This window comes from Sphaeramia orbicularis, chromosome 6, assembly GCF_902148855.1.
Source record: "Sphaeramia orbicularis chromosome 6, fSphaOr1.1, whole genome shotgun sequence".
Classification (NCBI taxonomy): Eukaryota; Metazoa; Chordata; class Actinopteri; order Kurtiformes; family Apogonidae; genus Sphaeramia; species Sphaeramia orbicularis.
Genome location: NC_043962.1, coordinates 11,350,574 through 11,377,070, shown reverse-complemented (window position 1 = coordinate 11,377,070; position 26,497 = coordinate 11,350,574). Strand labels below are relative to the sequence as shown.

General features: G+C 35.9%; 1 protein-coding gene across 2 annotated transcripts; it reads left to right on the top strand.

The window, feature by feature from the left end:
* Nucleotides 1–1,734: 1,734 nt before the first annotated feature.
* rep15 (RAB15 effector protein) lies at nucleotides 1,735–25,765 on the top strand. 2 transcript variants are annotated; one of them, XR_003935614.1, is made up of 6 exons: nucleotides 1,735–2,116; nucleotides 2,165–2,224; nucleotides 5,648–5,945; nucleotides 22,737–23,308; nucleotides 23,343–23,397; nucleotides 25,189–25,765. XR_003935614.1 is itself a non-coding variant. In XM_030136474.1 (4 exons), the coding sequence occupies exons 3-4, from the start codon at nucleotides 5,685–5,687 to the stop codon at nucleotides 23,280–23,282; spliced, it is 807 nt and encodes a 268-aa protein (XP_029992334.1). In that variant the 5' UTR covers nucleotides 1,735–2,116; nucleotides 2,165–2,224; nucleotides 5,648–5,684; the 3' UTR covers nucleotides 23,283–23,335. The 2 variants fall into 2 exon arrangements, 1 of the variants encoding a protein (XP_029992334.1); XM_030136474.1 differs by lacking the exons at nucleotides 23,343–23,397; nucleotides 25,189–25,765 and having other exon boundaries at nucleotides 22,737–23,335.
* Nucleotides 25,766–26,497: the final 732 nt, after the last annotated feature.

Sequence of the window (26,497 nt, the reverse complement as noted above, 5' to 3'; positions counted from 1 at the left end):
AAGAATTAAAAAAATTCATCAAAATTTTAAACTTTGACCAATTTTTCCGAAAATGTAACGAAATTGATTCTGGGTCACTGGAAATCTATAAACCCAATTTGGTATGAATTCAACCAATAGTTTTGCTGCTACAGACATTTCAAATTTCACCCATTATAAGCAAATGGGGGAAAAAAAAGATTTTAAAAATTCATAAAAAATGTTACATTTTACCTATTTTTCCAAAAATATAGTGACATCTATTCTGGGTCACTGGTAATCCATTGACCAAATTTTGTATGAATTCAATCGCTACTTTTGCTGCTACAGACATTTGAATTTTTGCCCATTATAGGTAAACGGAAGAAAAAAAAAGATTTAAAAAAATCCATCAAAATTTTAAACTTTGACCAATTTTTCCCAAAATGTAACAAAATTGATTCTGGGTCACTGGAAATCTATAAACCCAATTTGGCATAAATTAAACCAACAGTTTTGCTGCTACAGACATTTGAAATTTTGCCCATTAGAAGTACATGGGAAAAAAAAAAAGATTTAAAAATTCATAAAAAATTTTAACTTTGACCTATTTTTTCCAAAATGTAATCACATCTATTCTGGGTCACTGGTAATCTATAAACCCAATTTGGCATGAATTCAACCAATAGTTTGTCTTCTACAGACATTTTAATTTTTGCCCATTCGAGGTAAATGGGGAAAAAAAAAAGATTTAAAAAATTCATAAAAACTTTAAACTCGGACCTATTTTTGCAAAAATGTAATGACATCTATTTTGGGTCACTGGTAATCTATAAGCCAAATTTAGTATGAATTCAACCAATAGTTTTGGGGTTAGGGTTAGGTTTTTCACTTGTTGTCTAATATATCCAAGTGAAAGGAACCATTGGAATGAACCGCTCAGTCTTATTACCACTTCTGTCAGTGTGAGGATGATATGGTTAATTTTTCAGTCTTTTACTGAAGTACCAGTGTGTGCATGAAACAGCCTCACAACCTCAGAAACATACAAGTACCTCTAACATTTTATTATAATGGCCAAGCAGGAAATGGTGGAACGTTTTCAATAAGACCTGGTCATTAAACTACTACACGTGTTAAAAACCTGTTAAACTCTGACCATATTTTCAGGGGGAAAACGCCTAAACAGACATACCCAAAGTAAACGAAGAATTACTTCACAATAATAAGGTTCATATGGATGTTCTTGGTGTCTACGGACATTTAGAGACCTCACAGAATCTATTCCCATTGTCTAAAATATTGTATCTATTACTATGCCTGAGTAAACTGTAACAAACTAAAAGAGAAATTAGAATTTTTTATCCTCGCCTGTTTTTTTCGGCTGGATTGACGATGATATGCATACATTAATTGTTCGTGTCGGAGATTTTTAATAGCGTATATTTCACCCCACAAAGATTAAAAATCATGTTTGAACATTAAAGTTTGCACTAAAATACACTTTTGATGTACTTTTATTAACATTAGGGTCTAAACTTTGAGCAAAAGTTGAAAAAAACATCCATTGTCCTGATTTATTATATTTTTATAGTAGGTGAATATTAATATAATTTTTTTCGGCCCATGGGCGGGCTGATAGGACTAAAGGGTTTAAATTAATATTATAACCAACAGTGGAATGAGGCTGGAGCTGTAAACGTAGTGAAGGTCACCCTGTAGTTTTTTTTTTTTTTTTTTACTGTGGAAGTGGTTTTTATGTGTGTCTGTGGAAGTACAAAGTTTACAAACTACACAGTTCAGTAATGGGACAGTATACTGACGATTTAAGACATTTCCACAGCCTTCGTAGAGCTAAAACTCAGCTAACGACAACCCATTTAGCCCAGCATCAAGTATTTCTTCTCCTGCCACAGTCCCTTAGGTGTGTGTTTGCCCAACAAAGCCCCCCAGTGCTTCTGAAGTCTCCCAGTTCAGCGGTAAGATGAATCTTTTGTTGACTTACCTAAATTTCGGCAGGTTTCACCCACCACACCTGTGCTTACTCTGTGAGCAGGAACTGCCCTGTGACTCTAACAGAAACAGTGTTAAATCTACTCCAGTTCCAGTCAGAAGAACTTCACAAAGCTGCAACAACTGTGTATGTCAGCAGGGTCGAGTCCAGGACCAGGACCAGGACCAGGACCAGGACCAGGACCAGGACCAGGACCAGGACCAGAGGCCGGGTAGTGGACTGGGATCTGCAGAGTCTTCCAGACCCATCCTGGTGAGTGGGTTTTACTCCTTTGGCAGATCCATATGGTGGGTTCTCCAGCAAGGTTATTATCGTTAATAAAAACTAACGAAATGACGAAAACTAGAATTGTAAAAACATTTTCGTTAACTGAAATAAATAAAAGCTACAATTAAAAGAAAAAAACAAGAACTAACTGGAAGTGTATTGTGTGTTTACAAAACTAACTAAAACATATACACTGTGGTTCTGTTTATCTGTCAAATGTTCATTGTGGTCAGTTTCAGATGCTGCAGCTCTTTCATAATTCATAGTTTGAGTTCTTGTTTGTTCAGTATTAATTGTAAATCCAAACTGGACTGACTGTACATATCCTGACCAAGGAAAATCAAATTCTCACTTTGTGCAGTAATCTACACCTGGCTTTTCTGCCTTCGTCCAGAATAATATACATTATATAGACTAAATGTCGTCTCAAATTAACATTTATTTGCAACATAGTATAGCAAACTATTACATGAACAAAAACAAATAAATTTTAACCAAAAAATTTCTCAGTTTTTAATGTCTGGGGTCGCCACAAATTTGTGATGTCAAAATGGAGCCACAAGCCAAAAACCACTGCCTTAAACTTTCAGAGGGTGTCTCCTCCTGAACCGAGGCAGGGAGCAGGGTTATTATCGTTAACAAAAATAAAACAAAGTGACGAAAACTAGAACTGTAAAAACATTTTCGTTAACTGAAATAAATAAAAACTATAATTAAAAGAAAAAAACGATAACTGAAACTGTATTGTGTGCTTATAAAACTAACTAAAACGTATAAAAATTATGGATAAAATTCCCTTTGTTTTCATCTTTTTCAATGTCGGATTGATATGAAGTTAATTTATTTCACTTGCGCAATTTTAGCTAGTGGCACTGTACGACACTTCGCGGTCCGTCACTTCTCATCACTTGTGGTTTAGAGTCGTCTTCTGGTCCCCACTCTACCTGGAAACACAGAGACTAAAGTTGGGAGAAAGCAGCAGAGTCCTGTCTGGGATTTATTTGAATACGACAGAAAAGAAGAGAAAAGATATGAGAAAACTAAAATTTATACTAAAACTAAGCATTTAGAAGAAAACAAAAACTAATAAAAACTAGCAAACCTGCTCTAAAAACTAATTAATCCTTTCATGCATGAATTATGAGAACCTTAGTCATATTTTTTCTTGAGTGTTTTTTTTTTCCTCTTTAGGCATGAAAAAAAACAATGCAATTTATTTATTTATTTATTTATTTTATGAATCTATTTTTCGTGGAGTAACAAAAACGTCCACTCAGCTGGACACCATGTGTTTAATTTTTGAAGCAAAGAAACATGTATTTAAAACTCATTGTCAGAAAGTGATATGGTGTGTAAAAACTATGAAATAAAAACATTTTTAATGTCGCTAGTCTGATGTTTTCTCACATTTTCTCACACTCTAATACTAGTTATTACTCACTTCATGGAGATAATATCCTCCTGAGACCCAGGAAATTGACCATTTTAGCTTTTTTTACATTAAAAAATTGTCTTGACTGGAAACTGCATAATGCAACAGTTTTTTTGGATGCATTATAAAAATTATTTTTGGTCTTGTCGGTGATCAGACACACATATTTTGGGAGTTCCCCATCGTGAAACACTTCTGGACTAATGTAAAAGGCATATTGGATAGTTTACTTAAAGTGAACCTCTCTATGGACCCATTATTATTTTTACTGGACATATTCCCTGATGGTCTGTCCCACGACCAAGAATTCATACTACATCTTCTTCTGATGACTGCGAGAAAAATGATAACAATGTTATGGCTGAAACCTGAATCACCTACAACTGGACAATGGATACAAAAAATTAAACAAGTTTGTCTAATGGAACAGCTAACAGCACAGCTACAGCTGAAGACACCGACCTTTGAAAGAAGATGGAGACCAGTATTCAGTCTTATTGGAATAGATATTTAAGCCTGGATTTTTTTTTTTTTTTCTTTTCTCTCCTTTTCTTCATTGTAACCAAATATTTTATATCGTAATCTTGGGCCCAATCTCAGGACAAACATTGTTACTCTGTACATTATTTTTTTTGGTTTTATTTTGTTTTCTTCAATAAAAGTAAAAAAAAAAAAAAAAAAAGAATATATATATATATATATATATATATATATATATATATATATATATACACACACACACACACACACACACACACACATATATATATATATATACATATATATGTGTGTGTGTGTGTGTGTGTATATATATATATATATATATATATATATATATATATACATATATATATGCAGGGTGAGGAAGCAAAATTTACAATATTTTGAGGCAGGGATTGAAAGACAGTGTATGACCAATTAGTTTATTGAAAGTCATGAGAATTTATTTGCCACAAGAAAATTTCCATAATAGAAAATGTTTTTATTCTATGTGTCCTCCTTCTTTCTCAATAACTGCCTTCACACGCTTCCTGAAACTTGTGCAAGTGTTCCTCAAATATTCGGGTGACAACTTCTCCCATTCTTCTTTAATAGTATCTTCCAGACTTTCTCCTAATAGTTTTGCTCATAGTCATTCTCTTCTTTCCATTATAAACAGTCTTTATGGACACTCCAACTATTTTTGAAATCTCCTTTGGTGTGACGAGTGCATTCAGCAAATCACACACTCTTTGACGTTTGCTTTCCTGATTACTCATATGGGCAAAAGTTTCTGAAAAGGTATGGATAATAGTGTTAGGTATGATTATGACATCAATATGTTCGGTTTCAAAACAATAGACGTAGTGCCTGCTGAGAAAAAACAACTAAATGTTCATTGTAAATTTTGCTTCCCCACCCTGTATATATATTTATATATATATATATATATTTTTTTTTTTTTTGGATTGATTTTTTAACGGAATTTCCTTTGTAATGGACAGTATTTTTTAAGTTAAATTGTTAAACTTTTGTCCCCTACAGAGGACAAAATGCATTGCTGGGTCTCAGGAGGATATGCAAAAAAAAACCCCAAAAAAACAACTTTTGTTTCAGATAACTGTTAATTACAGTCTAATACCAATCAGCAACTGATTTACACTAAAACATGTAACTGCAGATCAGGTTAATCAAGAACAGCAAAGTTACAGTAATTGTATGAATGTCAGTGTATTATTATGGGATGGTGCATAAGCGTCCACTGTGTTGTCTGATATGGAACTAAAACAACAAAACCCATGAATATACAAGAGAACAGCTGGAGAAGAACTATCTATTGTAGTGACCAGTATGCATGAAAGGGTTCAAACTAACTGAATTACAGAAAAAGAAGTCCAAACTAAATAAAACTAAACTATAAACAAAAATCCAAAACTCTTCTACCCTTGGTCTGCAGTGGTTTCAGGGTGGGTCACCTCTTGTTTCGGTCTCCTCAGTGTATCCGGGAGACCTCCCTCTGACCAGGCAGGTACGATGGGTCAGGTACTCAACACTCAGTCCTCTGTCACCCACAAACTGATGGCCTCCTTCAAAAAAACCCCCTCCACCGACCACGACAGCCTTCCCCTGAAGAGCATCTTTTCTACGCTGAAGAAGCCCCTCGTCACCAAACCCAATGACTTCATCCCCCTGTTCAACGACTGCATCTCTGTCGCTTCATCCAGAACCCAGGAGTATCTGCTGTTCGTGGACCCGGAGGACAAGTTCAGCCCCAGCCCCGAGGTGCTCACTCAGGTAGGACCCTAACCCTAACCCCTAACCCTAACCCAGGACTCAACTAAGACCAGACCTGATCAGGGGCACCACTACCAATTCTGGTCCCCATGAAAACATAACTGTTGTGGACCCTAAAGAAACTGACTATCCCCACAAATAAATGTTTTCCTGTTTTTTCCAACTATATTTTTTCTGGTATTTTCATCCCTACTAATTTTTTTTCGCTGTTTTTTTCCCTAATCATTTTTTCCCCTCTAATTTTTTTCCCTGGTATTTTTTCCCCCATTAAATGTGTTTCCTGTTTTTATCCCCCCTACATTTTTTTCCTGTTTTTTTTCCCCACCAATTTTTTTTCCTGCTTTTTTCCCACTAAGTTTTGTTATGTTTTTTTTATTTTTCCCACTAAGTCTTGTTATGTATTTTTTTTCTTTTTTTTTTTTTTTTTTCACTCCTAAATTTTTTTCCTGGTATTTTTTCCCCTACTCAATTTTTCCTGGAATTTTTCCCTACTAATTTTTTTCTCTGGTATTTTTTACCCTGCTAAATTTTTTTTCCTTGTATTTTTTCCCCCCATTAAAGTTTTTTCCTGGTATTTTTTCCCCCACTAAATGTGTTTCCTGTTTTTATTCCCACTACATTTTTTCCTGGTTTTTTTTCCCACCAAATTTTTTTCCTGCTTTTTTTTCCCAATAAGTCTTGTTATGGTTTTTATTTTTCCCACTAACTCTTGTTACAAATTTTTTCCTATTTTTTTTTTCACTCCTAAATTTTTTTCCTGGTATTTTTTTTTTATTTTTTATTTTACCTCTACTCATTTTTTCCTGGTATTTTTTTCCCCTACTAATTTTTTTCTCTGGTATTTTTTACCCTGCTAATTTTTTTTTCCTTGTATTTTTTTCCCCACAAAATTTTTTTCCTGGTAATTTTTCCCCATTAAATGTTTTTCCTGTTTTTTTTTCCCCACTACACTTTTTTCCTAACCCTAACCCTAACCCACTTACGGAACCCCCCCACCACCTGCTGTACATACAGATACTTTTATTCTATGAAGGGCCCACATCGTTACCCTTTCACGGGGCCCACAGTTGTTAGCGGCGCCCCCTCTTAAATACCTCACAGATGGCTTGTTGATGTCTTGGGGATTATCTGAAACTGTTTTTAAGTGAAATAAAAATTCTAATTCGAATTTCATTTTTCAGAGCATATTGTATATTCTTATGTTTGACCACCAGGGGCATTGATGACCCCCAACAAATGAATTAAGACACTTGAATACATCACAAATGCATGGTTCAGGGAGTATCTAGAACTGTTTTAAGTGAAATTAAGTGTATTTCACTTTCGAAAGCACATAGTTTGTCAGTTATGGCTTGGCTTGAAACCCACTTAAATACCTCACAGATGACTTACTGATGTCATGGGGATTCTTACCCCACCTCCTGAAGTAAGGGGATTGTTGTCGTAGCAGCAGAAGTATTGGTTGAATTCCTCCTAAATGTGGTTTATAGATTACCAGTGACCCAGAATAGATGTGGTTACATTTTGGGAAAAGTAGGTCAAAGTTCCAAATTTTTTATGAATTTTTTAAAATCTTTTTTTTTTTCACATTTACTTATAATGGGCGAAATTTCAAATGTTTATAAAAACATCCATTTTGTTTGAATTGACTTCATACTTGCCACATATACAGAGGCAGGTGACATGATGACATCAGCACATGCACAGACATGATGACATCAGCTGGATCGATGCCAAAATAAGATACAATATGTGTGAGGGGCGGGGTTTGTTGTGCCTGGATCAACTTGTCTACATTAAAACTGTTTTCAAGTGAAATAAAAATTTGGACCCAAATTTCATTTTTTGGAGCACATAGTATAGCCTTATGTTTGACCAGTGGGGGGGGGGGGCCGTTGCAAATGCCTTAAAACACACTTAGATACCTCACAAATCAGAAATAGATGCTTCAGGGATTATCTAGAACTATTTTTAAGTGAAATAAAAATTTTGACCAGAATGTCTTTATTTGGAGCACATCAATCGATCAATCAATCAATTAATCAAATTTTATTTATATAGCATCACATCATAACAAAAGTTCTCTCATGACACTCTACATTCAGAGCTGGTCTAAACCGGACCCTTAATCCAGTTCACAGAAACCCAACAGACTCCTCCAGGAGCAAACACTCATATTTAAGGTGACAGTGGAAGGAAAAACGTCCTTTAACCCTTTCATGCACAGAGGTCACTCCAGTGGACAGTTCTTCTCCAGCTGTTCTCTTCTATATTCATGAGTTTTATTCTTTTAGTTCCATATCAGCCAACACAGTGGACACTTATGCATCATCCCATACAGTGCATTTCATACCGTTACTGTAACTATGCTGTTCTTGATAAACCTGATCTGCACTAACATGTTTTAGGTAAATCAACAAACAAAACAGGTTTTTTTTTGCATATTATCTCCATGAAATGAATAATAACTAGTATTAGAGTATGTTAAAATGTGGGAAAACATCTGATTAGCAGCATTAAAAATGTTTTATTGCATACTTTTCCATATCACTTTCTGATATTAGGTTTTAAATACATGTTTCTTTGCTTGAAAAATTAAATGCATGGGGTCCGGCTGGGTGGACAGTTTTGTAACTCCTTAAAAAAAAAAAAAAAACTAAATTGCATGTTTTTTTCATGCCTAAAGAGCAATAAAAACACACAAATATTGTGACCAAGGTTCTCATAATTACATGAAAGGGTTAACAGGTAAAAACCTGGAGTAGACCATAGGGGAGACCAGGGACAGTTGTAACATTGTTGACATTTCTGTCTCTAACTTTGAGCTCTTTTAACTGAGTTTTAACTCAGTGTCTTCAAACTGCTGTGTAAACTAACTTCAAGTGTCTGCTAATAAATGACCTAGAAAATGTCTGTGCAACACAAATAGAAAATGTATGACTTCATCTCAAACACAAGGAGTGAAATGTTACAACTGACCCCATAGTCGGGGTCAGTTGTAACATACCTTGGGGTAAAATGTAACATTATAAAATCAGGACCATGACAATGACTAAAGATATTATTGACTGACTAATGGGGAGAGTTGGGTTTCGTTTCATAAAACCGGAAAACCGATCTGGACCAGCAGCTGAAGTCTCATCCCATGACTTTGGACGTTTGCAGCAAGGTTATTATCGTTAACGAAAACTAGCAAAATGACGAAAACTAGAATTGAAAAAACATCTTCGTTAACTGAAATAAATAAAAACTATAAATAAAAGACAAAAACGATAACTAACTGAAACTGTATTGTGAACGTACAAAACTAAAATGTTTAAAAATTACGGATAAAATTCCCTTCGTTTTTGTCTTTGTCAATGTCGGATTGATACAAAAGCGATTGATTTCTCTCTAGCAATTTTAGCTAGCAGCACCATAGGGTACTTCAAAGTCTGTCACTTCTGGTCACTTGTCGTTTATAGTCGTCTTTTCGTCCCCACTCTACCTGGAAACAGAGACTAAAGGTAGGAGAAAGCAGCAGAGTCCTGTCTGGGATTTATTTGAATACGACAGTGAAGAAGAGAAAAGATACGACAAAACTACAATTAATACTAAAACTAAACAAAACATTTAGAAAAAAATGAAAACTAATAAAACTAGCAAACCTGCTCTAAAAACTAGTTCAAACTAACTGAATTAGAGGAAAAACAGTCCAAACTAAACAAAACTAAACTAGAATGAAGACCCTTGGTCTGCAGTGGTTTCAGGGTGGGTCACCTCCTGTTTCTGTCTTCTCAGTGTATCCAGGAGACCTCCCTCTGACCGGTCGGGTACGATGGGTCAGGTACTCAGCACACAATCCTCTGTCACCCACAAACTGATGGCCTCCTTCAAAACCGCCCCCTCCACCGACCACGACAGCCTTCCCCTGAAGAGCATCTTTTCTCCGCTGCAGAAGCCCCTCATCACCAAACCCAATGACTTCAACTGAATTACAGAGAAAAAAAGTCCAAATGAAATAAAACTAAACTAGAATGAAAAATCCAAAACTATTAGAACCTTGGTTCGCAGCCATATTTTTCTGCAAACAGATATGAGAGTTATGTTAAACACATAAAAAATGCTAAAAAAAATGTCCCAATTCAATATATATTTTATATATTGCCACCAGTGTAACTTTCCTAAATTCAGCCTGACTTCTCCTTCACCAGTTCTTCTGTTCTTCTCTCTGTGGGACACAGTCTGTAGTCTGTATTAGCAGCACCTGTCAGATACTCTGTCCAAATCTGTTCTTGTTCATCACTGAACACCTTTGTTGCAGAGTTGTAGTCTACTCATGGAAGTTCACTTGATCTTCTGACGTCTTCCTCCCTTTGCAGAATCTATATAGATCACAGGTGTCAAACATGCGGGCCGGGGGCCAAATCTGGCCCGCTAAAGGTTCCATTTCAGCCCGCAGGATGAAAGTGCAAAAATGAACCTGAACAGTCCAGGTTGTCCAAATCCTTTTGGTTCAGGTTCCACATACCGACCAATGTGATCTACAGTCAAAATAACAACACAATAACCCATAAATAATGACAACTACAACGACAACTACAAATGTTCATTGTGAAAAATTATGTGGAAAAAATTTAAGTGAAAAAAAATACAACACTACACTGCGAAAATATTTACATTTACAAAACTATTCTTTCACAATAAAATGCAAATAAATACATAAATAAAAACAAAGTTGAAAAACCTGAAATGTGCAATTTGAACAATATTCTGCCTGTTACTAAATGTTTGGTGCATTTATGGATCTGCTGTGATCTGTAGTTGTGTTACTAATAAGAGATGGAATATTGTAGAAATTGTTCAAATTTTAGTTCCAAACTCAAAAATGTTCACAATGTTCTGTGTGTTACCAAATGTTTATGGAACACTGTGTGTAATGTACATGTATAAATAATAAGTCGAGGCATAATATTATTATAATTGCACTGATTTTTCAAATTAAATTTCATTGTTTTCAAGTTATTCACATCTTTTTTGTAAAATATAAATATTTTCATAATTTAATTGGGGGGTTTTGGACTAAAACAAAAAGAAAAACTTGTATTTGTCATTATTTATACATTACTGAGTCATTATTTGACTGGTCTGGCCCGCTTGAAATCGAATTGGCCTAAATATGGAACTGAACTAAAATGAATTTGAAAGCCCTGATATAGAGTGACTGACTGTCTGTGGACCTGCACGTCAGTGGATGTCCAGAGGAACCCCCCTGTCAGTGTTTCTCTTCCCAGAACTAGGAATGTAAAAACTAACATGTATGTGTATATATATATATATATATATATATATATATATATATATATATATATATATATATATATATGTGTGTGTGTGTGTGTGTGTATATATATGTATATCTATACATACATATATATATATATATATATATATATATATATATATATATATATATATATATATATATTTTATTTTTTTTATTTTTTTATATATATATATATGTGTGTGTGTGTGTGTGTGTGTGTGTGACAATAGTATGTGCTCCAAAAAAGGAAATTTTGGTAAAAATTTTTATTTCTTTTACGAACAGTTGTAAATCATCCCCAAGAATTCAACCAGTCATTTGTGAGGTATTTAAGTGTTTTTAAGACACTTGTCAGGGGGGTCATCAGTGCCCCCCCGGTGGTAAAACACAACACTATAGTATGTGCTCCAAAAAGTGAAATTTTGGTCAAAATTTTTATTTACCTTAAAAACACTTCTAAATTATCCCCAAGACATCAACCAGTCAAATGTGAAGTATTTAAGTGTGTTTTAAGACACTTTTCAGGGGGGTCATCAGTGTCCCCCAAGTGGTCGAACATAAGACTATAGTATGTGCTTCAAAAAATGAAATTTTGGTCAAAATTTTTATTTACCTTAAAAACACTTCTAAATCATCCCAGAGACATCAACCAGTCAAATGTGAAGTATTTAAGTGTGTTTTAAGACACTTTTCTGGGGGGTCATAAGTGCCCCCCGGTGGTCGAACACAAGACTATAGTATGTGCTCCAACAAATGAAATTTTGGTCAAAATTTTTACTTACCTTAAAAACACTTCAAAATTATCCCCAAGACATCAACAAGTAATCTTGGAGGTATTTAAGTGTGTTTTAAGACACTTCTCAGGGGGGTCATCAATGCCCCCCCCGGTGGTTGAACATAAGACTATATAGTATGTGCTCCAAAAAATGAAACTTTGGTCAAAAATTTTATTTACCTTAAAAACAGTTCTAAATCATCCCAGAGACATCAACCAGTCAATTGTGAAGTATTTAAGTGTTTTTAAGACACTTGTAAGGGGGGTCATCAGTGCCCCCGAAGTGGTCGAACATAAAACTATAGTATATGCCCATAAAAATGAAATTTTGGTCAAAATTTTTATTTTCCTTAAAAGCAGTTCTAAATCATCCCCAAGACATCAAAGAGTCATCTTGGAGGTATTTAAGTGTGTTTTAAGCCACTTTTCAGGGGGGTCATCAGTGCCCCCCCAATGCTCGATCATAAGACTATAGTATGTGCTCAAAAAAAATAAATTTTGGTCAAAATATTTGTTTATTTTAAAAACAGTTCTAAATCATCCCCAAGACATCAACAAGTCATTTATGAGGTATTTAAGTGTGTTTTAAGACACTTTTCAGGGGGGTCATCAGTGCCCCCCCGGTGGTCGAACATAAGACTATAGTATGTTCTCAAAAAAAAGAAATTTTGGTCAAAATTTTTATTTCTTTTAAAAACAGTTCTAAATCATCCCCAAGACACCAACAAGTCATTTATGAGGCATTTAAGTGTGTTTTAAGACACTTTTCAGAGGGGGTTATATGTGCGCCCCCATGGTCAAACATAAGACTATAGTATGTGCTCCAAAAAATGAAACTTTGGTCAAAAATTTTACTTACCTTAAAAACAGTTCTACATAGTCCCAGAGACATCAACCAGTCAAATGTGAAGTATTTAAGTGTGTTTTAAGACACTTTTCTGGGGGGTCATAAGTGCCCCCCCGGTGGTCGAACACAAGACTATAGTATGTGCTCCAAAAAAAGAAATTTTGGTCAAAATTTTTATTTACCTTAAAGACACTTCTAAATTATCCCCAAGAAATCAACAAGTCATCTTGGAGATATTTAAGTGTTTTTTAAGACACTTTTAAGGGGGGTCATAAGTGCCCCCCCGGTGGTCGAACATAAGACTATAGTATGTGCCCCAAAAAATGAAATTTTGGTCAAAATTTTTATTTACCTTAAAAACACTTCTAAATTATCCCCAACACATCAACAAGTCATCTTGGAGGTATTTCAGTGTGTTTTAAGACACTTGTCAGGGGGGTCATCAATGCCCCCCCGGTGGTTGAACATAAGACTATAGTATGTGCCCCAAAAAATGAAACTTTGGTCAAAAATTTTATTTACCTTAAAAACAGTTCTAAATCATCCCAGAGACATCAACCAGTCAATTGTGAAGTATTTAAGTGTTTTTAAGACACTTGTAAGGGGGGTCATCAGTGCCCCCCCAGTGGTCGAACATAAGACTATAGTATGTGCTCTAAAAAATGAAATTTTGGTCAAAAATTTTATTTACCTTAAAGACACTTCTAAATCATCCCAAAGACATCAACAAGTCATCTTGGAGGTATTTAAGTGTGTTTTAAGACACTTTTCAGGGGGGTCATCAGTGCCCCCCCAATGCTCGAACATAAGACTTTAGTATGTGCTCCAAAAAAAGAAATTTTGGTCAAAAATTTTATTTACCTTAAAAACAGTTCTAAATCATCCCAGAGACATCAACCAGTCATCTTGGAGGTATTTAAGTGTGTTTTAAGACACTTGTCAGGGGGGTCATAAATGCCCCCCCGGTGGTCGAACAGAAGACTGTGTAAGTATAACATAAGTATGTGCTCCAAAAAATGAAATTTTGGTCAAAATTTTTATTTACCTTAAAAACACTTCTAAATCATCCCCAAGACATCAACAAGTCATCTTGTACGTATTTAAGTGTGTTTTAAGACACTTTTCAGGGAGGTCATCAGTGCCCCCCTGACGGTCGAACATAAGACTATAGTATGTTCTCCAAAAAATGAAATTTTGGTCAAAATTTTTATTTATTTTAAAAACACTTCTAAATCATCCCCATGAAATCAACAAGTCATCTTGGAGGTATTTAAGTGTGTTTTATGACACTTTTCAGGGGGGTCATCAGTGCCCCCCGGTGGTCGAACACAAGACTATAGTATGTGCTCCAAAAAATGAAATTTTGGTCAAAATTTTTATTTACCTTAAAAACAGTTCTAAATCATCCCCAAGACATCAACAAGTCATCTTGGAGGTATTTAAGTGTGTTTTAAGCCACTTTTCAGGGGGGGTCATCAGTGCCCCCCTGGTGGTCGAACATAAGACTATAGTATGTGCTCCAAAAAATGAAATTTTGGTCAAAATTTTTATTTATTTTAAAAACAGCTCTAAATCATCCCCAAGAATTCAACAAGTCATTAATGAGGTATTTAAGTGTGTTTTAAGACACTTTTCAGAGGGGGTTATCAGTGCCCCCCCGTGGTCAAACATAAGACTATAGTATGTGCTCCAAAAAGTGAAATTTTTTCCAAAATTTTTATTTACCTTAAAAACAGTTCTAAATCATCCCCAAGACATCAACAAGTCATCTTGGAGGTATTTAAGTGTGTTTTAAGACACTTTTCAGGGGGGTCATCAGTGCCCCCCTGGTGGTCGAACATAAGACTATAGTATGTGCTCCAAAAAACGAAAATTTTGGTCAAAATTTTTATTTATTTTAAAAACATCTCTAAATCATCCCCAAGAATTCAACAAGTCATTAATGAGGTATTTAAGTGTGTTTTAAGACACTTTACAGAGGGGGTTATCAGTGCCCCCCCGTGGTCAAATATAAGACTATAGTATGTGCTCAAACAAATGAAATTTTGGTCAAAAACTTTATTCACCTTAAAAACAGTTCTAAATCATCCCCAAGACATCAACAAGTCATTTGTGAGGTATTTAAGTGTGTTTTAAGACACTTTTCAGAGGGGGTTATATGTGCCCCCCCATGGTCAAACATAAGACTATAGTATGTGCTCCAAAAACATGAAACTTTGGTCAAAAATTTTACTTACCTTAAAAACAGTTCTACATCATCCCAGAGACATCAACCAGTCAAATGTGAAGTATTTAAGTGTGTTTTAAGACACTTTTCTGGGGGGTCATAAGTGCCCCCCCGGTGGTCGAACACAAGACTATAGTATGTGCTCCAAAAAATGAAATTTTGGTCAAAATTTTTATTTACCTTAAAGACACTTCTAAATTATCCCCAAGAAATCAACAAGTCATCTTGGAGATATTTAAGTGTGTTTTAAGACACTTTTAAGGGGGGTCATCAGTGCCCCCCGGTGGTCGAACACAAGACTATAGTATGTGCTCCAAAAAATGAAACTTTGGTCAAAAATTTTATTTACCTTCAAAATAGTTCTAAATCATCCCAGAGACATCAACCAGTCAATTGTGAAGTATTTAAGTGTGTTTTAAGACACTTTTAAGGGGGGTCATCAGTGCCCCCCAGTTGTCGAACATAAGACTATAGTATGTGCTCTAAAAAATGAAATTTTGGTCAAAAATTTTATTTACCTTAAAAGCAGTTCTAAATCATCCCAAAGACATCAACAAGTCATCTTGGAGGTATTTAAGTGTGTTTTAAGACACTTGTCAGGGGGGTCATCAATGCCCCCCCGGTGGTCGAACATAAGACTGTGTAAGTATAACATAAGTATGTGCTCCAAAAAATGAAATTTTGGTCAAAATTTTTATTAACTTTAAAAACACTTCTAAATCATCCCCAAGACATCAACAAGTCATTTGTGAGGTATTTAAGTGTTTTTAAGACAGTTGTCAGGGGGGTCATCAATGCCCCCCTGGTGGTCGAACATAAGACTATAGTATGTGCTCCAAAAAATGAAATTTTGGTCAAAATTTTTATTTACCTTAAAAACAGTTCTAAATCATCCCAAAGACATCAAGAAGTCATCTTGTAGGTATTTAAGTGTGTTTTAAGCCACTTTTAAGGGGGGTCATCAGTGCCCCCCGGTGGTCGAACGTAAGACTATAGTATGTGCTCCAAAAAATGAAATTTTGGTCAAAATTTTTATTTATTTTAAAAACAGCTCTAAATCATCCCCAAGAAATCAACAAGTCATTAATGAGGTATTTAAGTGTGTTTTAAGACACTTTTCAGAGGGGGTTATCAGTGCCCCCCCGTGGTCAAACATAAGACTATAGTATGTGCTCCAAAAAGTGAAATTTTGTTCAAAATTTTTATTTACCTAAAAAACACTTCTAAATTATCCCCAAGACATCAACAAGTCATCTTGGAGGTATTTAAGTGTGTTTTAAGACACTTTTCAGGGGGGTCATCAGTGCCCCCCTGGTGGTCGAACATAAGACTATAGTATGTGCTCCAAAAAATGAAATTTTGGTCAAAGTTTTTATTTATTTTAAAAACAGCTCTAAATCATCCCCAAGAAATCAACAAGTCATTAATGAGGTATTTAAGTGTGTTTTAAGACACTTTTCAGAGGGGGTTATCAGTGCCCCCCCGTGGTCAAACATAAGACTATAGTATGTGCTCCAAAAAGTGAAATTTTGTTCAAAATTTTTATTTACCTAAAAAACACTTCTAAATCATCCCCAAGACATCAACAAGTCATCTTGGAGGTATTTAAGTGTGTTTTAAGACACTTTTCAGGGGGGTCATCAGTGCCCACCCGGTGGTCGAACATAAGACTATAGTATGTGCTCAAACAAATGAAATTTTGGTCAAAATTTTATTAACTTTAAAAACACTTCTAAATCATCCCCAAGACATCAACAAGTCATTTGTGAGGTATTTAAGTGTGTTTTAAGACACTTTTCAGGGAGGTCATCCGTGCCCCCCTGATGGTCGAACATAAGACTATAGTATGTGCTCCAAAAAATGAAATTTTGGTCAAAATTTTTATTTATTTTAAAAACAGCTCTAAATCATCCCCAAGAAATCAACAAGTCATTAATGAGGTATTTAAGTGTGTTTTAAGACACTTTTCAGAGGGGGTTATCAGTGCCCCCCCGTGGTCAAACATAAGACTATAGTATGTGCTCCAAAAAGTGAAATTTTGTTCAAAATTTTTATTTACCTAAAAAACACTTCTAAATCATCCCCAAGACATCAACAAGTCATCTTGGAGGTATTTAAGTGTGTTTTAAGACACTTTTCAGGGGGGGTTATATGTGCGCCCCCATGGTCAAATATAAGACTATAGTATGTGCTCCAAAAAATGAAACTTTGGTCAAAAATTTTACTTACCTTAAAAACAGTTCTACATCATCCCAGAGACATCAACCAGTCAAATGTGAAGTATTTAAGTGTGTTTTAAGACACTTTTCTGGGGGGTCATAAGTGCCCCCCCGGTGGTCGAACACAAGACGATAGTATGTGCTCCAAAAAATGAAATTTTGGTCAAAATTTTTATTTACCTTAAAGACACTTCTAAATTATCCCCAAGAAATCAACAAGTCATCTTGGAGATATTTAAGTGTTTTTTAAGACACTTTTAAGGGGGGTCATAAGTGCCCCCCCGGTGGTCGAACATAAGACTATAGTATGTGCTCTAAAAAATGAAATTTTGGTCAAAAATTTTATTTACCTTAAAATAGTTCTAAATCATCCCAGAGACATCAACCAGTCAATTGTGAGGTATTTAAGTGTTTTTAAGACACTTGTAAGGGGGGTCATCAGTGCCCCCCCAGTGGTCGAACATAAGACTATAGTATGTGCTCTAAAAAATGAAATTTTGGTCAAAAATTTTATTTACCTTAAAATCAGTTCTAAATCATCCCAAAGACATCAACAAGTCATCTTGGAGGTATTTAAGTGTGTTTTAAGACACTTTTCAGGGGGTTCATCAGTCCCCCCCCAATGCTCGAACATAAGACTATAGTATGTGCTTCAAAAAATTAAATTTTGGTCAAAATTTTTATTTACCATAAAAGCAGCTCTAAATCATCCCCAAGACATCAACAAGTCATCTTGGAGGTATTTAAGTGTGTTTTAAGACACTTGTCAGGGGGGTCATCAATGCCCCCCTGGTGGTCGAACATAAGACTGTGTAAGTATAACATAAGTATGTGCTCCAAAAAATGAAATTTTGGTCAAAATTTTTATTTATTTTAAAAACACTTCTAAATCATCCCCATGAAATCAACAAGTCATCTTGGAGGTATTTAAGTGTGTTTTATGACACTTTTCAGGGGGGTCATCAGTGCCCCCCGGTGGTCGAACACAAGACTATAGTATGTGCTCCAAAAAATGAAATTTTGGTCAAAATTTTAATTTATCTTAAAAACAGTTCTAAATCATCCCCAAGACATCAACAAGTCATCTTGGAGGTATTTAAGTGTGTTTTAAGCCACTTTTCAGGGGGGGTCATCAGTGCCCCCCTGGTGGTTGAACATAAGACTATAGTATGTGCTCCAAAAAATGAAATTTTGGTCAAAATTTTTATTTACCTTAAAAATATTTCTAAATCATCCCCAAGACATCAAGAAGTCATCTTGTAGGTATTTAAGTGTGTTTTAAGAAGCTTTTCAGGGGGGTCATCAGTGCCCCCCCGGTGGTCGAACATAAGACTATAGTATGTGCTCAAACAAATGAAATTTTGGTCAAAATTTATATTAACTTTAAAAAAACTTCTAAATCATCCCCAAGACATCAACAAGTCATTTGTGAGGTATTTAAGTGTTTTTAAGACAGTTGTCAGGGGGGTCATCAATGCCCCCCTGGTGGTCGAACATAAGACTATAGTATGTGCTCCAAAAAATGAAATTTTGGTCAAAATGTTTATTTACCTTAAAAACAGTTCTAAATCATCCCAAAGACATCAACAAGTCATCTTGTAGGTATTTAAGTGTGTTGTAAGACACTTTTCAGGGGGGTCATCAGTGCTCCCCGGTGGTCGAACACAAGACTATAGTATGTGCTCCAAAAAATGAAGATTTGGTCAAAATTTTTATTTATTTTAAAAACAGCTCTAAATCATCCCCAAGACAACAACAAGTAATTTATGAGGCATTTAAGTGTGTTTTAAGACACTTTTCAGAGGGGGTTATATGTGCGCCCCCGTGGTCAAACATAAGACTATAGTATGTGCTCCAAAAAATGAAACTTTGGTCAAAAATTTTACTTACCTTAAAAACAGTTCTAAATTATCCCCAACACATCAACAAGTCATCTTGGAGGTATTTAAGTGTGTTTTAAGACACTTGTCAGGGGGGTCATCAATGCCCACCCGGTGGTTGAACATAAGACTATAGTATGTGCTCCAAAAAATGAAACTTTGGTCAAAAATTTTATTTACCTTAAAATCAGTTCTAAATCATCCCAAAGACATCAACAAGTCATCTTGGAGGTATTAAAGTGTGTTTTAAGACACTTTTCAGGGGGTCATCAGTCCCCCCCCCGGTGGTCAAACATAAGACTGTGTAAGTATAACATAAGTATGTGCTCCAAAAAATGAAATTTTGGTCAAAATTTTTATTTATTTTAAAAACACTTCTAAATCATCCCCATGAAATCAACAAGTCATCTTGGAGGTATTTAAGTGTGTTTTATGACACTTTTCAGGGGGGTCATCAGTGCCCCCCGGTGGTCGAACACAAGACTATAGTATGTGCTCCAAAAAATGAAATTTTGGTCAAAATTTTTATTTATTTTAAAAACACTTCTAAATCATCCCCATGAAATCAACAAGTCATCTTGGAGGTATTTAAGTGTGTTTTATGACACTTTTCAGGGGGGTCATCAGTGCCCCCCGGTGGTCGAACACAAGACTATAGTATGTGCTCCAAAAAATGAAATTTTGGTCAAAATTTTAATTTATCTTAAAAACAGTTCTAAATCATCCCCAAGACATCAACAAGTCATCTTGGAGGTATTTAAGTGTGTTTTAAGCCACTTTTCAGGGGGGGTCATCAGTGCCCCCCTGGTGGTCGAACATAAGACTATAGTATGTGCTCCAAAAAATGAAATTTTGGTCAAAATTTTTATTTACCTTAAAAATATTTCTAAATCATCCCCAAGACATCAAGAAGTCATCTTGTAGGTATTTAAGTGTGTTTTAAGAAGCTTTTCAGGGGGGTCATCAGTGCCCCCCCGGTGGTCGAACATAAGACTATAGTATGTGCTCAAACAAATGAAATTTTGGTCAAAATTTATATTAACTTTAAAAAAACTTCTAAATCATCCCCAAGACATCAACAAGTCATTTGTGAGGTATTTAAGTGTTTTTAAGACAGTTGTCAGGGGGGTCATCAATGCCCCCCTGGTGGTCGAACATAAGACTATAGTATGTGCTCCAAAAAATGAAATTTTGGTCAAAATGTTTATTTACCTTAAAAACAGTTCTAAATCATCCCAAAGACATCAACAAGTCATCTTGTAGGTATTTAAGTGTGTTGTAAGACACTTTTCAGGGGGGTCATCAGTGCCCCCCGGTGGTCGAACACAAGACTATAGTATGTGCTCCAAAAAATGAAGATTTGGTCAAAATTTTTATTTATTTTAAAAACAGCTCTAAATCATCCCCAAGACATCAACAAGTAATTTATGAGGCATTTAAGTGTGTTTTAAGACACTTTTCAGAGGGGGTTATATGTGCGCCCCCGTGGTCAAACATAAGACTATAGTATGTGCTCCAAAAAATGAAACTTTGGTCAAAAATTTTACTTACCTTAAAAACAGTTCTAAATTATCCCCAACACATCAACAAGTCATCTTGGAGGTATTTCAGTGTGTTTTAAGACACTTGTCAGGGGGGTCATCAATGCCCACCCGGTGGTTGAACATAAGACTATAGTATGTGCTCCAAAAAATGAAACTTTGGTCAAAAATTTTATTTACCTTAAAATCAGTTCTAAATCATCCCAAAGACATCAACAAGTCATCTTGGAGGTATTAAAGTGTGTTTTAAGACACTTTTCAGGGGGTCATCAGTCCCCCCCCGGTGGTCAAACATAAGACTGTGTAAGTATAACATAAGTATGTGCTCCAAAAAATGAAATTTTGGTCAAAATTTTTATTTATTTTAAAAACACTTCTAAATCATCCCCATGAAATCAACAAGTCATCTTGGAGGTATTTAAGTGTGTTTTATGACACTTTTCAGGGGGGTCATCAGTGCCCCCCGGTGGTCGAACACAAGACTATAGTATGTGCTCCAAAAAATGAAATTTTGGTCAAAATTTTAATTTACCTTAAAAACAGTTCTAAATCATCCCCAAGACATCAACAAGTCATCTTGGAGGTATTTAAGTGTGTTTTAAGCCACTTTTCAGGGGGGGTCATCAGTGCCCCCCTGGTGGTCGAACATAAGACTATAGTATGTGCTCCAAAAAATGAAATTTTGGTCAAAATTTTTATTTATTTTAAAAACAGCTCTAAATCATCCCCAAGAAATCAACAAGTCATTAATGAGGTATTTAAGTGTGTTTTAAGACACTTTTCAGAGGGGGTTATCAGTGCCCCCCCGTGGTCAAACATAAGACTATAGTATGTGCTCAAACAAATGAAATTTTGGTCAAAATTTTTATTTACCTAAAAAACACTTCTAAATCATCCCCAAGACATCAACAAGTCATCTTGGAGGTATTTAAGTGTGTTTTAAGACACTTTTCAGGGGGGTCATCAGTGCCCCCCTGGTGGTCGAACATAAGACTATAGTATGTGCTCCAAAAAATGAAATTTTGGTCAAAAACTTTATTCAGCTTAAAAACAGTTCTAAATCATCCCCAAGACATCAACAAGTCATTTGTGAGGTATTTAAGTGTGTTTTAAGACACTTGTCAGGGGGGTCAAAAGTGCCCCCCCGGTGGTCGAACATAAGACTCTAGTATGTGCTCCAAAAAATGAAATTTTGGTCAAAATTTTTATTTACCTTAAAAACACTTCTAAATCATCCCCAAGACATCAAGAAGTCATCTTGTAGGTATTTAAGTGTGTTTTAAGAAGCTTTTCAGGGGGGTCATCAGTGCCCCCCCGGTGGTCGAACATAAGACTATAGTATGTGCTGCAAAAAATGAAATTTTGGTCAAAAATTTTATTTACCTTAAAAACAGGTCTAAATTATCCCCAAGACATCAACCAGTCAATTGTGAGGTATTTAAGTATGTTTCAAGCTACTTTTTAGGGCGGTCATCAGTGCCCCCCCGGTGGTCGAACACAAACTATAGTATGTGCTCCAAAAAATGACATTTTGGTCAAAATTTTTATTTACCTTAAAAACAGTTCTAAATCATCCCCACGACATCAAACAGTCATCTTGGAGGTATTTAAGCGTGTTTTAAGCCACTTTTCAGGGGGGTCATTACTTTCCCCCCGGTGGTCGAATAGAAGACTATAGTATGTGCTCCAAAAAATGACATTTTGGTCAAAATTTTTACTTCACATAAGATAATCATCCAAAAGTATTGTCACGTTGGCAGGAGGTGGTTCCACAGTAGAAGGGCCTGACAGCAGAACCCTTGTCGAATGTTTTCAAAGACTTTAAATACCTTCGACAACATTTATTCATGTCAGTATTTTTTTTCCAAATTCATCCAGAGCCAGATTGGACCCTGTGGCACCTGGGTCGTAGGTTTGACACCCCTGGTCTAGTGGTGGTCTTGGTGAAACTGCTCCACTCGTCCATCTTGTTAATGAGTCCTTTCGTACCTTCACAGATCTTCTTGATGACCTATATCTCTCAGAGCGTCCACCTCAACATGACGGACACCTTCAACTGTACGGTCCTGACCCCGGGACAGCGCGTCCTCCTTGGGGCCGACTGGGTCTGGGCGGTCCTAGACAAACCCACCAAGAACCCTCGGATCCAGATCGCCGTCCAGGTCCTGCATCTGCCCGAGAGAGAGGGCGTCAACGTGGACAAACCCCCCCCGGAGGCCTACAGCGAGTCCGTCCAGATGGCCCACGTGGAGGCCGGCAACAAGAACACCAGCGAGAAGCTGGTGGAGTTCTGCTCGTCCATCGGGAAGGACTGCTACGCCCTGTTCCTGTTCATGGGGAGGAAGAACGACAAGGAGAACATCTACGGCGTCGTCAGTAACAACTTCGAGGCAGCCACGGGGAAGTGCGACAAGATCGACAGAGCTTTTATCGAGAACTTCTTCAAAGGGTCCAGGTATCTGCACACGCCCACGGGGATGATGCGGGCCATCGTCACCAAGAAAGAAGGAGACCCTCTGACTCTGATGGTTAAATTCAGCTGAAATCCAGGGGTTTCAAGGCCCATCAGGTTATTACTGGGTCATGACCATGTTGAGAGACAGTGGGAGGTGGTCTTCTGGGTCATTCCAAACCAGGTCATGGACTTTAATCCAAAAAAAAAAGTGCAAAATAGGGTGGTCCAACAATCATGATAAAAAATAAAGTTTCAGATAACCTCAATTAGAACTGGGGATGGGAATCGTTAAGAATTTAACGATTCCAATTCCATTATCAATATTGCTTATCAATCCGATTCCTTATCGATTCTCTTATTGATTCTGATTGGGTGAGGGAATAAAAGAGTACAAACAGGTGTGTTTGCATTAACTGTCTTTTATATTTCCATCTGCACAGAAAATAGAACATATACAGTGTGTACAAATAATAACAGATGATGCCAGGCTGGTTCGGGGGCGGAAGTGAAAGTGAAACTAAAGACATTTTACTAATTCCTCTGTTGCTTCATTTCTACTATGTGGAACTGGTTCGACTCGGCTCATCTCCCGTTGTTGTGCACCTCATTTTCTTTCCCCTCCCTTCAGAAACTTGTATTTGGGTATTACGTTTGTTGCCCACACCGGAACCGGAAGTGGGCCCGGCGTTCACTCTGCCGCTACATTCACAAGTGTCGCTGAGTATCAAATATGTGACATTTCTGTAAATGAGTCACATGCTGTGGACAAATGTTTGAGGATAATGGAGGGATTCCACCCTTTTGAAGACATGGAAGCTTTGACAGTGTTCCAGTGGACCTGGTGTCGTCTGTTTAGACCGTTTCTGCCTCAGCGCCATGTTGTCTACGTTCTGACCAAAACAATGCAGTGTACGTGTGATGTCATCGCGCATGCACAACGAAGGCAGAATCGATAAGCAGAATCGTTAAGCAGGCAGGCAAACGATTCCAGGAATGGAGCTACTGGGAACCAGTTCTCAAAAAAGAACCGGTTCTCGATTCCCATCCCTAATTAGAACCCTGCATTAGGTTTTGGCATTCAAAAGATGATTTAGGAAAAAATTTGGAAGAAAAAGATGTTTTAGAGGTTGCACAATTTGCTGGAAGTTTCCTGGAAATTGACTAATTTTGTATTTTCAGCAGAGCTGAGCTGACCTGTAAGAGAAGCAGCAGTACGAGCAAAACCAAGGTTTGAGTGATTCATCCAGAAATATATGTATGAAGAAAGGCCGCCCACATCTGTGGTACTGGAGTGAAGAACTGGTCGTCCTTGCATTCTGGGACTCCAGTGTGACACCAGAGCAGAAGCAGCTGACGGTTCACAACATGATGGAAAATGAAGGTTCTCTGGGTTCCACTAAAGCGTTGGGATGCCCTGAATCCAGCAGATTCTGAAGGGAAGCAGATCAGTGATGTGGTCACCACCAGCACCATGCGTTTCTTTAAAACTTTGGATCTGCCACAAACATTCTTCAGAATTCCTCCAGAAGACTGGGCTGATGATGCAGACTTTCAGAAGGCTGAGAAAACTGTGCATTCCAGAAAAGTTGTCAATGATGTTGCTGAAAGAGGGGCGGAGCTTATTCAAGACTTCAACTGTAGCCGAACAAAAAATGAAGATCACAAACAGTACTGGCTCCAAGCTGTCAAAGAACACAGGAACATTTTTTTGTAATTTCAATAAAGCAACAGTGGTTGCTGGACTTTTTAAGTAACATTTTTATGCGCGTTGCAGTTTGATTTTGAGAATAAAATTACAAATTATTCTAATAGGCCTTGTTCGTTTGGCTAATTATGTTATAGTATATACAGCTATCTTCACGTGTCCTGTGCAACCTCTAAATATTAATTAATTTGCATAAAATTTGGACCGAAGTAATTTGGCCAGATATGGAACCAAATGCAGAGTTCTAATCCAGAGAATCTTAAAAAAAAAAAAATGTTTGGACCATCCTAGTGCAAAATCATAAACATCTATGGCAAATATTTCAGTTTTACTTTGGATTTCTGACATTTGGAGTAAAATTTCATCATCTGTGTGAACTCCAAACCTCACCAACTGCTAATTTTTCACTCAATTGGGCTGAAATTTATACAGAACATTCAAGAAATCACAAGGATATTTTTCAAATATGTTCTTGTAAATTGCTAAAATTACCTAAAGAAAGAATAAACTTTTCAGAATATCTGAAATTAACAAATATTTATTAATATAATTGTATTCTATCAGCGCTTTCCTAAAATAATTGCCAAAGTCATTTTGTTCAGAAAAAAACCTTAACCAGATATTGAGTATTTGATGATTTGGGCAATTTGTCAAAAAACAAACAAACAAACAAACAAACACAGGCAATTATTTTAGGAAGGTGACAACATGTAAAATAAATAAGTAAATAAACCAAAAAAAATGAAGGGTTGTCTGAAGGATTATGTGAATAGTTGTTTAACTTATGAAATGTAAATACTCATTGCAGTTGCAGATCTGTAATTTTTTTTTTTTTAATCTAATAATCCAATAATAAACCTTTGGGAATTTAGGAATGATCTACATAATTATTATTATTATTATTATTATAATAATAATAATAATAATAATAATAATAATAATAATAATTATTATTATTATTATTATTATTATTATTATTATTATGACTTATATTTCTGAGCTTAAATTCACATTTTTGGGGGAATTTTCCTGTTAAATATCCTGCTTCTGTGTGGATTAGTTTGTGTATTGTATGAGACTGAATATTATTCACTATATTAAACATTCTGTCATTTAACTGCTGTTACTTCTTACATCACTGACATTAAAATGCTCTTGATCACTTCTCTGTAATTCACTGCTTGATTTATTTGCAGAAAAAATATTCCTGCATCAGAATATTACAACCAAACAGGTGAAGCTAAAGAATCCAGATATTCAACAATAAATATTTGATATTTCACATTAATGGATGCAGTTTTATAATAATGTTTGGGATGAAAGATGTAGACGATGCTGGACACAGTTAGGGGTGTTAGAAAACATCAGTTCTGCAATATATCGCAGTATTTCATTTCACAATACTGCATCGATATTAAACGTATTGTATCAATATTTTTAGTTATTTATTGAAATGCAGATTTGGCAGAGGTTCTTTTTTGGGAGTTTCTTTATTGTTTGTATCTAATGTATTTTTATTTAACACTTTTATAAAATAATGCTTATTTGAATCATCCTAAAAGCACTTTTTACTGTCTGAGAGGCAGATGTTCGTTCCT

What these genes read in the sequence shown, in the direction of transcription:
- rep15 (XM_030136474.1), top strand. Translation starts at nt 5,685, where the DNA reads ATGGGTCAGGTACTCAACACTCAGTCCTCTGTCACCCACAAACTGATG. An exon ending in GCCCCGAGGTGCTCACTCAG is followed by an intron (nt 5,946 to 22,736) that starts GTAGGACCCTAA and finishes GTACCTTCACAG; the next exon opens with ATCTTCTTGATGACCTATAT.